Source organism: Phaseolus vulgaris, chromosome 1, assembly GCF_000499845.2.
Source record: "Phaseolus vulgaris cultivar G19833 chromosome 1, P. vulgaris v2.0, whole genome shotgun sequence".
In the NCBI taxonomy this organism is placed as follows: domain Eukaryota; kingdom Viridiplantae; phylum Streptophyta; class Magnoliopsida; order Fabales; family Fabaceae; genus Phaseolus; species Phaseolus vulgaris.
This window is the reverse complement of record NC_023759.2, coordinates 50,736,077-50,749,741: the sequence shown is the minus strand read 5'-3', so window position 1 is coordinate 50,749,741 and position 13,665 is coordinate 50,736,077. Positions and strand designations below refer to the sequence as shown.

At 27.3% G+C, this 13,665-nt stretch overlaps 1 protein-coding gene and 1 non-coding gene across 3 annotated transcripts; both read right to left on the bottom strand.

The window, feature by feature from the left end:
* Positions 1-3,176: 3,176 nt before the first annotated feature.
* LOC137815224 (glyceraldehyde-3-phosphate dehydrogenase, cytosolic-like) lies at positions 3,177-6,144 on the bottom strand. 2 transcript variants are annotated; one of them, XM_068618317.1, is made up of 12 exons: positions 5,864-6,144; positions 5,713-5,748; positions 5,471-5,571; positions 5,226-5,341; positions 5,036-5,135; positions 4,595-4,741; positions 4,443-4,503; positions 4,239-4,336; positions 3,982-4,124; positions 3,802-3,885; positions 3,574-3,663; positions 3,177-3,475 (listed from the first exon to the last, which is right to left on the bottom strand). In XM_068618317.1, the coding sequence occupies exons 1-12, from the start codon at positions 5,865-5,867 to the stop codon at positions 3,430-3,432; spliced, it is 1,026 nt and encodes a 341-aa protein (XP_068474418.1). In that variant the 5' UTR covers positions 5,868-6,144; the 3' UTR covers positions 3,177-3,429. The 2 variants fall into 2 exon arrangements, with proteins under 2 accessions (XP_068474418.1, XP_068474419.1); XM_068618318.1 differs by having other exon boundaries at positions 5,713-5,745.
* A 4,265-nt stretch (positions 6,145-10,409) lies between these two features.
* Positions 10,410-10,483, bottom strand: TRNAV-AAC (transfer RNA valine (anticodon AAC)). The gene has a single exon. It is a non-coding gene; the product is annotated as a tRNA-Val (tRNA).
* Between the last annotated feature and the right edge of the window lie 3,182 nt (positions 10,484-13,665).

Genomic DNA, 13,665 nt, shown 5'->3' with positions numbered 1-13,665 from the left:
TTGAGCCTCTCATACAATTCATTATCGGACCACTCATAATATGTTGTTCGGTGTACTTAAAGTCTCCTTCTTAAGATATCACTTGGAGTTTGAAGAAGATAAGCAAAATGATATATTATATTATTTTATAATATTATTTTATAGTATATAGTGGATACAATCTTCATCTTATAAGTTAGTTTTATGCGATTGAGTTAGACTTAAAGTTCACTTCTTAACATAGTATCAAAGTCATTTAAAATCTATCACAATAAGAGTTTGTTGGACCTCTCGTACCACTTGTTATCGAATCACCATTAATATGTTATCCGATATACTTAAAGTTTTCTTCAAAGTTTTCTTCTTAACGTATCTTTGCAGTATGAAAATTGAGTATTTTAATTTGAGTATAATCTAGGGGCTATATATTCATATTTTATTTGTGCTGATTTACTTTGGTACAATATTTTAAAATTTTAATAAAGCAGTAACTTAATTTTGTGTTTTTTACTTGGTTAATAGAAAATGGATCTTGGGAATAATTTTTTAAAAACTTGTTGTTGCTGTCTTGAAAATGACCCATCTTTTGGCTCAATATTGTATGAACTGTGAAATGTAGGGAATAAAATGAAAAAAATAAAAATTGATGGGCCATTAGTAGTTATGAATAATGATATTACTTTAATAGTACTGGGGCAACTTCATTCAACTCTTCTCACGTGGAAGGTGACTATGGCGAAACAATCGAGGAGAGCAACACTGTGGGGCTTCTCCACTCATCCACCCATCTTACTGCTATCTGTTTATTCATTTTTCTGATAACTCTGCATCATCATATAATATATATATATATATATATATATATTTTTTTTTTTTTTTATTGTATACGAGGACTCCTGTAAGTTTTGGTACCGGTTTCTGATTGATCGATATGTTAAAAATATATTAAACTCTAAAAGATGATTAGTAAAACCAAGTCATATGTATGATTAGATAGTATATTTTTAATTATAATCTATGAGTTAATCTTAGCTCTAATAGTATGAGGACGAATTAGAAATATGTAAATACAACTTAAATTATTACGCATTTATTACACCGAATATTGATACTAAATTGAGCGTATGATTATTTTTTTTAGGTGTTCTCTCAACCGAGAACAAACTAAAGAATAAGACCTTAACTGAAGATGAAGAACAAGAGTTGAGGAAAGAAGAGTTTACCAAGAATGGAAGAAGGAGAATATATGGACCGACTAAAAAGACAAAATGAATTGTCTAACTGGTAGAAATGATCTTAATCGTATTTTTTTTTAAAGTCGTACCTATTTATATGTTTCTAAACTTATGATATTGTTTAACTATATTAACATTAATTATAATTAAAAATGTATTACCTAATTCTTTTTATGTTAATCATCTTCTAAACTTAATACATTTTCGTTCGGTTAGAATAGAATACCGAAAATTATAAAACTCTTCTAATTTTAACCTATATATAGACACACATGGAGAGTCTTGCAACATCATTATAAATATTACATGTCTGATTACTAAAAAAATATAAAACTTTGAATAAATATTTTCCGAACACACTAGTGAACTGATAATATTAAAAGAAAATATTAAATAAAAATAATCCCCATATTTTTCTTATGATTTTTTCCAAACATGTCTATCTGTCTTGGTTATCTTTAGTCAAATGAGACAATCAACATCCATGTGCCACAGCCAAATATGATACCAACAACTCTTAAAAACAAATTACATAAGACAAAAATCTGAAAATTGGATCAAATTAACATTAAATATTAAATATAAGGATGAGAGATGAATTAGCCTTACTAATTTCCTTTGATTCAAACCTTCCCACCTTTTAATCTGACAAAAAGAAACTACTTGTTTTTCTGTATTTTGGGTTCAGAATCTTACTTGCAGTAAATAAACCAATTTATTTTTAAATACAATTAAATTCAAATTGATTTTTATTGCTTATTATTCTTTTCGATGTGCTAATAATTAAAAATTTAAAAGTTATATTCACCAGATAAAAATAACTAATTTATTCATTAATAGTGTTTAAAGGGACAAAGTTATCTTGCAGAAAATCAACACAATTAATATTAATTAAATGTGAAAATGATGACTGAAACAGGTAAAGCAACAACAAGGGTCAGAAGACATGTGTGAATTGAACTTTTCTACCTAATGATGGCTAATGTGGTCAATGGAGTTATTTATAAATAAAAACGTTCTTTTAAGATAAATCATTCACATAAATTACTTAAATTTAAAGAGGCATTTATGAGATAGAAAAATTAGTTGCATGAACAGTTCTTCTTAATTTTAATTAACTTTATGTGAAATTTATGTTTCAATAATAATATTTTGTAATAATTTTTATACGGAAATACCCTAAAGGAGAGAAAAATAAAGTTAATAAAGTCGTCTTTCTAAAGCTATAAGTACCATTTATATAAAAATAAATAAATTACAAGATCATTGTTTAATATCTTAATTTTTGTGCAGTGTTTAGTGTTTTATTCGTATAAAAAAATTAAAACTATTTTTTTTAAATAAATAAAAAATCTTGTTAGGAATGCATTTTAAAATTTAAATTTTACCAACAAGAATGATTAGGAAATAAGGAAGTTGAAAAAAAAAATCATAACATGAGGTTTGCGTTTCTTTTTTTTGCTGAGTGTTAACTATGGGCCTTCCGAACCACTGTTTTATTGTTGGGTGTTTCCCCCTGCACCCCAACAAATAGCTTCATGCACCCATCATTTTCGGAAAAGACCATTTTACCCTTTTTAAAAATGCCTAAAACATTACACTTTTCAGAATATTTTCGGAATATAGTAGAACATATTGTGAATTTTGAATTTATCATTCTAAAAATTAAAAAATATGTGTTTCGGAAAGAATTTTCCATAGTTTTTTTTATCAAATTATCAAGGATAATTCTGGTATTTAAAAAATGTAGGAGTGCAGGAAGAAATAAGTAAACCCTAAACCCTGCATTGTTTCAATCTAGGTTTCATGATGTTGGGCTTGACCCTTCTCAATGATCCCAAACAGAGGGCTAAATTGCAATTTTTAACAAGTTAAACAAAATTTATAAATCAGTAATCTGCACAAAAATGATTATGATAATAACGTTAACGATATTAATAAGTAATGAAAACAAAAGAGAAATGGAAAACAAAATGGTGGTTGTGTTATAGATGATTATGATGACAGAAACAGAAGAGTGAACCGTTCATCACAATGGGAGAAAAAACCTAAGGCCGTCTAATAACTAAAAAAATGTAAATACAAATTGTGGTCACTGTATTACAATGATATCACTCACAGCAACACAAGTAACACAAGTGTTCTTATTCCAAATTCACACTAAAACTCGATTAAAATTTAGAACGGCGATGAAATCCATGCTCAGCTTCAATTCTTATGCCACAGATGCAATGTGGACAATCAAGTCAATCACACGGGTACTGCAAAAAAAAAACATTTGTCCTTGTCATGTTACAAATTAAACAAAGGATTTATAAACAAAAAACATGTTTCCTCGTACATGGTGTAGGACCATTACCTGTAACCCCATTCGTTGTCATACCACGAAACAAGTTTAACAAAGTTTTCATTCAAAGAAATTCCTGCCTTGGCGTCAAATATGCTAGACCTGTAGAAATTAACAGCAACAGAAAGTAATCATGGTAAGTAATTAGATAGAGACAACAGAAACTGATGATGATGGTTTATCATCTTTCACCAACTACGATTTTCAGAGAATAAGCATTGCTTCAGAACACAGCTTCACCTGCTATCACCAACAAAATCAGTAGACACAACATCTTCTTCAGTGTATCCCAAAATACCCTTCAATTTGCCCTCTGATTCCTCCCTGGAATTTCAACACAGATAATTGATGTCAGTAGAAAAACAAACACATATTCAAATCAAATGAAAAGTTTTTCAAAACCTTAAAAAAAACTCTTACTTGATTGCAGCCTTGATTTGCTCATAGGTTGCTGGCTTCTCTATTCTGACAGTGAGGTCAACAACTGAAACATCAACAGTGGGGACTCGGAAGGACATTCCTGTCAATTTTCCATTCAGTGCTGGAAGAACTTTTCCTACAGCCTGTTTATACCAAATTCATCATTCAACAAAGAATAAGGTTATGAATTATAAAATTAGCATCATTCAACAAAGAAGAGTGATATAAATTGTTTTAGGCACAATGAAAATTGATACCTTGGCAGCTCCAGTGCTGCTGGGAATGATATTGAAGGAAGCAGCTCTTCCACCCCTCCAATCCTTGCTTGATGGACCATCAACAGTCTTCTGAGTAGCTGATTCGTCACAAAAAGTACATAGTAATGAACATCATCGTCATCTTACATTGAAAAAGAACATGGAATGGTTCAAAAAGATGAACAACAGAGGCTATGGACGAACCTGTGATGGCGTGAACAGTGGTCATGAGACCCTCAACAATTCCAAATCGGTCATTGATGACCTATGCAAGATCAAAATTAGTAATTAGCAGACACGCAGGCAAGTTTGAAATACAGAAAGAAGCACCAGGAACTTGGTATCAAACAAAAAACCTTGGCGAGGGGAGCAAGGCAATTGGTAGTGCAGCTAGCATTGGAAACAATGTCAAGTTCTGGTTTGTATTCTTTCTCGTTAACACCTACAACAAACATGGGTGCATCTTTGCTGGGGGCAGAAATCACAACCTTCTTGGCACCACCCTGATAACATCCAAATCCCACGTTAAACTCATTTCAAACTACTCAATAATCTTCCTAGATTAGAAATCTATAGTATTCAGGAGAAAATCAAAAGATCTAAAATTCAAAATGACAACAGAATAATTTTGGGAATCAGAAATCAGAGTGAACCTTCAAGTGAATCCCACATTACACTCATTTCAAACTACTCAATAATCTTCCTAGATTAGAAATCTATAGTACTCAGGATAAAATCAAAAGATCTAAATTCAAATGACAACAGAAAAATTTTGGGGATCAGAAATCAGAGTGAACCTTCAAGTGAGCAGCAGCCTTGTCCTTGTCAGTGAATACACCAGTTGACTCAACAACATAATCAGCACCAACCTCACCCCATGGAATATCCTCGGGGTTCCTGAGGTAACAACATAAAATAATCAGATAAAAAAAACAAAACCTTGAGTCCTACTAATTACAATAACAAATCACTGAAGGCACGAGTTACCTGGTACCAAAAACTGCCACAGCCTTCTCACCAAAGAGAAGGGTCTTGGAGTCCTTCACCTTGACATCAAAATGCTTCCATTGGCCATGAACAGTGTCATACTTGAACATATACGTCTGCCAAATAATCAAAGTTTAGAACTCTAAACAACACAGATTGTTAACAGAAACTAGCTACTGATCTCATGTGCCAAACTGTGATTTTCTCTCCAAAAAAAAAAAACAGAATAAAAAACACAGATTCACCATGTAGTCAGTGGTGATGAAAGGATCGTTGATAGCAACGAGTTCAACATCGTTCCTTTGAAGAGCAACCCTGGCCACCAAACGGCCAATCCTTCCGAATCCTGCATGCAAAGAATTAATCATATGCTTAAGTTCATATATATATATATATATAAAAAACAAAAAAAAAAACATCCTAGTACAAAACAAACAAGCACCGGAGCAGTAAAAGCCAATTAAAAAAAAAAAAAAAAAACAATTACCGTTGATGCCGATCCTAATCTTCTTGTCTGATGCTGCTAAGAAGACAAAAAAAGCATTAAAAACAATGATTATTGAGAGTGTTAAAGCAACATATATGAAGCTGAGAAAGAAGAAAGAAGAAACAAGAAAGTAGAATAGAACAGTGATTACCCATGAGAGTGTTTTTGAGTTGGAATGAGATTTGAAATGAGATAGAAAACTATTAGAGAGTGATTTGGTGAAGAAAAACAAGGGTTAAGGAGGAGTATTTAAAGAAGGGTTATGTGTCCGAAGAAGACAGTGTGTGGTGATCACGTGAGGGGTCACGTGAGGGACGTGACCGGTTTTGCTTGGGGAAGAAGAAAAAAAGGTAGGTTGGAGCCGCTGGTTTAGTTGCATTGGAAAATGAAAACCAAGGGTTGCCCATGGTTAAGCCTCTGCTGCCACTGCCACATTTCACTGCACCATTTTGGTTTTCGACCTTCCTAATAATGTTTTCTTTAATCACTTCAATTTTAAAAATAATATAATTTTTTTTTCTATAAAAAACTTACAATATTAAGTATTATTATGCAATATTTTTGGCCTAATTCTTTTTCTGATAATTAATTCAACCATCTAGAAATGCCTTCTACCACATTTGACTACATCATTTTAGTTTTCTACCTTCCTCTAATAATGGTTTTTTAATCACTTAAATTTTAAAAATTATATAATTATTTTTATAAAAAAAAATTATATTATATATTATACAACTTGACAATCTTAGATAGGTTGACACGTTAATAACAACAACCATCTATTACTATATGACAAAAATATTATTAAAAGAAAAAAAATATATGAAAAACTAGAAGAAAACGTTAAAAAAAATATGAATATAGTATCCATATTCACAAGTAATTCTAAAAGCATATAAGTTTATTATATTTTTTTTCAATTTGAGTAATTTATTAAAAGTATAATACGATAATAATCACATATTTTATGGGTTTAAAGTATAATAAATAACATGTATTTTCTTTGGAAGAGTTGAAAACAAAAGTAAATACAGAGAAACATTTGTTAGCAAAATTTGTTAAAATGTTCATTATCTTCTTTGATACTTCTGTTGTATTTGATTTCTTAACTGCAAAATAGTTTTTGTTTTATTTTTTACAATTATTGAATAGTAAAATTATTTTAAAAGGATTAAGTAGGGGAAAAGTAAATTAAATATTTAGAATGCTTTAAAGATCTAGTTGACGTTAAAAAAATTATTTTTTATGAGTCACTAGAAGCACTTTTCATGATTTTTGTAATTTTATAGATTATTTACAGTAATTTTATTTTTGCAAAATAATTAATTAATCATTATTAAATTCTATTTTTGTAAAATAAATATAATACTTAAAAAAATATATAACATGTATTATATTTAAAATAACTAAATATAAATTCTCAAACTATTTTTATTTTAACTATGTGCAACAGTTTAAAGTATATCAGTTATGTCACAAACTGTTTTTATTTTTTAAATTTTCATTCTTTTTTATTCAATGATAATTTTCATTTTCTCTGTATATTTTTATTTTTTATTTTATATAACATTATTTTGAATGTATTAATAACTTTATAATTATTGGAATGTCAATTTAAATAAAAATATAAAGTAGGTAAAAATTATACATGAATATATATATATATATAGTTTAATACAAATAGGAATAAGTTCACATCAAATTGACAAATATGTGAACTTTGTGTGGTATAAACTTTAAAAATTTAAATTTTTGATAGTAAAATTTAAGATATTGATCATTTAATGATAAAGGTTAAGAAATGGAGTTTAATAGTAAAACTTGGTTGGAAAGAAATGTAGTTTTTTTATTAATCATCATATTGTTAATTATTTGATAATCAATCATCAGAAACATAAAAGGTGAATAGTTTTAAAGTTCATATGACAAATTTTATTAAATTCATAAAATATGTCAAAATATATATATATATATATAGTTAAGTCGAAATTAGAAAATTATTTAATGTTTAAAATAGTAGTGTTTTAGATGTTCAACATTGTTTAGTGTTTTTTAATGATATTTGGTCAAGCATTTCTAGCTGTTGCCGAAATTGTAAAGTGCAATTAAAGAATATTCGAGTTTTGAGCTGTTTTTATGCCAATTCTTGTCAAGCTTATATTTATTCATTAACTCTGAACATAGTTAAATTAATTTTATTCTTTAAATTATTATTTTAATATTTTTTATATTATTTAATTTTTATTATATATTTATTTTTAAATTCATCATATCAATAATTATATACAATTCCAAAAATTACCAAACTATCATTTATCTTTTTTTTAATTTTATTATTCAAACCTTCATCAGCATTATGAATCATATTCATTTAACACTGCAGTTAATTTTGGTATAGAAAATAAAAGGTAAGAAAGTGGTATTTAACTATTTAATATTCATAATTAGCGATAACTTTAACAGAGAAATATTCCATAATAAATATAGGGTAATGGAGAACATAATAAAGAAATGTTTTAAAAATAGCACTGCAGTGTTCTAGAATGTTCCATGACATTATCAGTGACATGTATAAAGAACAAAGAATATTTTATTTCACAAAAATACAAGACATTTACATAATCAATGTGACATGAACATTTTTACTACATTCAATTTCAACAGTTGTAAAACTATAGTATTAGATTTTATATTTTTTAAAGGAAGATTTATAAAATATAAAAACAATGTTTTGTAATTCAACATTAACATTATGAATACAAAAAACTTAAATTGAAGGTTTAACTGTAAATATATATTTTACTAAAATGGCTTAGATTTTCTGACAAAAATTATCATTTATTTTTGTCTATATATATATTTTTTACATCACATATTCTTATGCTTAGTCTAAATTTATTCTTTCAATGGATATTTTTGTATTAAATGCAAATTAAAAATAATAGCACAGATAAACGATATCTTTTTTCTGCCATGGTATTTCTTTTTGTCACTATATTTAGAATATGTTTTGATATGACAAAAAGTTCACAGATATATTTTCTATATGTTTATGTTGAATTGTGTTAATCAATTTTGAGAATATTTATTATAACAAATAATAGTTTTAATGAAGTTTGAGCTTGTGTTAAATGTTTTAAGGAGGTTGATTATGGGATTGTGTGGAACAGTGAACCAGACAAGAAAAGAAAAACAAAATATTCCAGATTATTTTTAATTAGTTGACAATATATACATATTCCTGATTATTTTTAATTAGTTGACAAAATATATACATTAATTATATAATTATATTTAAAGAGTTAATGGTACTTTGTTGAATCAGTCCAATAATTTGATTTTTTTTTTCTATTATTTTTTTTATGAGAAAAGTTTCCTCACAATATACAGGGAATTGAAAAATAGTTTTCAAAAGTCTCGAATTAGTTGGTTCTTTCATAAATTTTTTATCGAGAATCTTGGTCAAATATTTCAAAATGCATGGTCAATCTCCTCAAAGTTAACGAGTAAATATCACTCTACGAAAGATAAGGGATTTGAGAGGTTATCTTCTCAAAACTGATTATTATAAATCATCACACGAGCGACAAAAAACTTGAAAGACTAACCTCCAAAAATCGATGAGTCAATTTTATCCTTAAAACAATAAGAGATTTAAGATGCCGATCTCCTCAAAATCGATGATTAGAAATCATCCTATAAACAATACTCATTCCTGATAGACTATTTATGTCTAACTCTATTATAACGGTACAAAAATAAAAATGAAAAAAAAACAATAAAAAAATGGAAATATTATAACAATACCTCTTCATGTTTAGTTTGAATATTGAAATTTTAATTACCTTCTTAAAACTTAGTAAACATAAATTTCTCTTCCTTTCATGTCTAATATACTATTTCCATACCTAAGTCTTCGAGTAATAAATTTGTTGATAGAATAATTGGGTACAAAAATCCTAGTGTAGTTTTATTTATTCCGATAATGTATATTATAAACTCTCATTTTGTTATGTAAAGCTAACAACTATATACTCAAATTAAAAATAACTAATTATCAAATAGCTTAATTATCATTTATTTTTTCTTTGAATCAGCATTCACTTGTGTGGTTGACTAGTTTCCATTCTATTATATTTATCCATTTGATGTCACTCTTCACGTTCTGTGTATCATCAATGGCCATATGATGCAATTATGAATGTCTCATTAATTTTTTTTATCTTCAAACTCATTATTATATGCTAAGAGAGGCATGGAACATGAACTCACTGCTAAATCCCCAATTAAACACTAAACATAAATAAATAAATAAAGGAAATTTGGTCAACAAATACAATTTTCTAGATCCATCATGAAGCAGGAAGCAAAGTCAAACAAGGGTTTCCTTTATAACAATTTTCAATTTCAAATTTCTCAATATTTGACAAGTGTGTTGGGACTAAAACTATGAATTGTGTGATGGCTTATTTTTGTATTCACACGACCCTGCAATGCAAAGGGTTAGTATTCAAAACGTCTAGAAACTTCCAGAAGGTCTCATTTAAACACATTACGAACACATTTTGAACTGCTCTAAAATTCGTATTAGTGAAATGTTAAATTTAAAAAAAAAATATAATTATAACATGATTTTAATATAAAATTAAAAAATATTTCTTTTTAAACTAATAAAAAAATTGTATAATTTTTGGCAATGGCGTCGCCCGGACTCGAACCGGAGACCTTCAGTGTGTTAGACTGACGTGATAACCAACTACACCACGACACCATGTTCAATTTCCTGATTGATTTAACAAATTTATTTATTTATACTTAAACGAGTAGTTATTTTTGCTTTCCCCAAACTCAGGATTTATTTAACTTTTTTCATAAAAAGATATATTGTACTATACTTATTCAATTTTAGTCTAAAAAATTACATTAAAGATGTGAGTTTAAGTTATACTATGAATTAATTCAAAATTATGATAAGTTTGATTTTAGAGTACCAATTGTAAAAATAAATATTTATTATAATGATTATAATTTTTTTCTGGCGTGATAATATAAAATATATCTTATATTTTATTTGTAATGAATACTTAAATATAATTTTGATTTTCTATTGTTTTCAATATACGATTTTGGTTCCCTTATTTTCAAATAAAAATAACTTATCCCGCACTTTTTTTTTTAAATTGTAATCTTGATCAAATCTTTGGTCTGTTATCCGAATCTCTCATTATATTACCTGTAAATTAAAACAAACTGTATTTATTTTGGTAACAAACTCAGATTTTCAGGTTATTTTATTATTCCAATAACAACAAGAATATCTCAAAATAAAATATAAGATAAATATATTGAGCTATTTAACAGGAACATTAGGTACATTTTAAACGTAATTCATTTTAACTTTCTCAAAGAGAAGGCAAAGTTTTTTTCTTTTTGCACCCATCTTATTGCTAGCTTTGAGAATGAGAAGAAGAAGAAGAAGGAAGAGTCTAACTCAATCCAGGTACTTTCTTTCTGCACTCCTATAGTTTCCTTTCTGCACCCCTCCATTCTTTAAAATATCAAAATTATTCTTTTATAGTTTTGGGTGATTCTTGAATTTCGGAATAGAAAATCTGAAAGACAAAAAATCATTCTGAAATATCGTTTTTTAAAATATTCTCCAAAGAACAATCCGAATGTCAATTTTAAAAGGAGTAAAACAGTCTTTTTCTTGAAAATGATGGGTGCAAGAAGACATTTCTTAGGGTGCAAGAAGAAAGAATCTCAATTCAACACAACGTTGTTAGGGTGCAGGAAGAAATTTGTTTGGGTGCAAAAAGAAAGAACCATCAATTCAACACAAAGTTATTAGGGTGCAGGAAGAAATTTGTTAGGTGCAAGAAGAAAGAACCCTCAATTCAACACAACGTTGCAAATCCAGGTAAGAACACGGTTCTTGAATTTATAAATCAAAATAAATTATTCTAAATTTTTTTCTTTATAAATACCAAAACCTTGTCATTCCATTCATTTCTATTTATTGCATAATAGATATTTTAGGGTTTAATGAAAATCTAAACCTGAATCATAATTGTCCATATACATATATTACATATATATTTTTATTTTGTAATTTATTGATAATTAATATTTTTGAGTAGAAAATTGATTTTTAAAATAATGGAATACTAAGATGATTAATCGCGATAAAACCAAACTTTCAAATTTGAGAAAAAAAAATTATATAAATGCACTTTTTAAATTATTTTAATTATTAAAATTTATATATAATAATGCATTTATTCTAATTCATTGCTTTCAAAATAACATTTTTTTTCAAAACAAAAATATCTTATTATTAATGTATTATTATTAGTATTATTATCAATATTAATATTAATATTTAATAATAATGATAATGATAAATTATTTATAATAGATAATACCAACAATACCATTATTATTAATATTAATAATGATAAAGTATTAGTAGACATTACTTACAAATTTGTTTTTGTATGTAATACGTAAAACATTACATACAAAAATATGTATGTAAAGTGCATAAGCATTACATGTGAATTTATCTTTGTATGTAATGTGTCTAGGTTTCAAATGTCTTCTAGATTCCCCTCGGACTTCACATGAAATCTCATAAACCGTTCATAAGAATTTTTGCACTTAGCTTGGTCACATAGGTAGAAGAAATCAGAAAATTCTGATTTTTTCTGTCTATATGACCAAGCTAAGTGCAGAAATTCTTATTAGCGATTTAAGAGATTTCATTTGGAGTTGGAGTGGCATCTAGAAGACCTTTGAAGCTTGAGCACACTACATACACAAATAGGATTGTATGCAATGCCAGAAGACATTAAATATTGATATTAATATTTAATAATAATAATAGTGATAAATTATTTATAATAAATAATACTAACAATAACATTATTATTAATATTATTAATAATAAAAGTATTAGTAGTCATTAGTTACAAAATTGTTTTTGTATGTAATATCTCCAAACATTACATATAATAAATTTGTATGTAAAGTGTCTAAGCATTACATACGAATTTATCTTTCTATGTAATGTGTATAGGTTTCAAAGCTCATATAGATTCCCCTCATACTCCACATGAAATCCCATAAAACGTTCATAAGAATTTCTGGAGTTAAGCTTGGTCACATAGGTAGAAGAAATCAGAAATTTTTGATTTTTTTCTGTCTACGTAACCAAGCTAAAGTCTAGAAATTCTTATTAGCGATTTATGGGATTTCAGGTGGAGTTTGGGTGACATATATAAAACCTTTGAAGCTTGAGCACACTGCATACAAAAATAGAATTGTATGTAATGCCAAGAGACATTAAATATTGATATTAATATTTAATAATAATAATAGTGATAAATTATTTATAATAAATAATACTAACTATAACGTTATTATTAATATTAATAATAATAAAAGTATTAGTAGTCATTAGTTACAAAATTGTTTTTGTATGTAATATCTCCAAACATTACATATAATAAATTTGTATGTAAAGTGTCTAAGCATTACATACGAATTTATCTTTCTATGTAATGTGTCTAGGTTTCAAAGCTCATATAGATTCCCCTCATACTCCACATGAAATCCCATAAAACGTTCATAAGAATTTATGGAGTTAAGCTTGGTCACATAGGTAGAAGAAATCAGAAATTTCTGATTTGTTCTGTCTACGTGACCAAGCTAAAGTCTAGAAATTCTTATTAGCGATTTATGGGATTTCAGGTGGAGTTTGGGTGGCATCTATAAGACCTTTGAAGCTTGAGCACATTACATACAAAAATAGAATTGTATGTAATGCCAAGAGACATTAAATATTGATATTAATATTTAATAATAATAATAGTGATAAATTATTTATAATAAATAATACTAACAATAACATTATTATTAATATTAACAATAATAAAAGTATTAGTAGACATT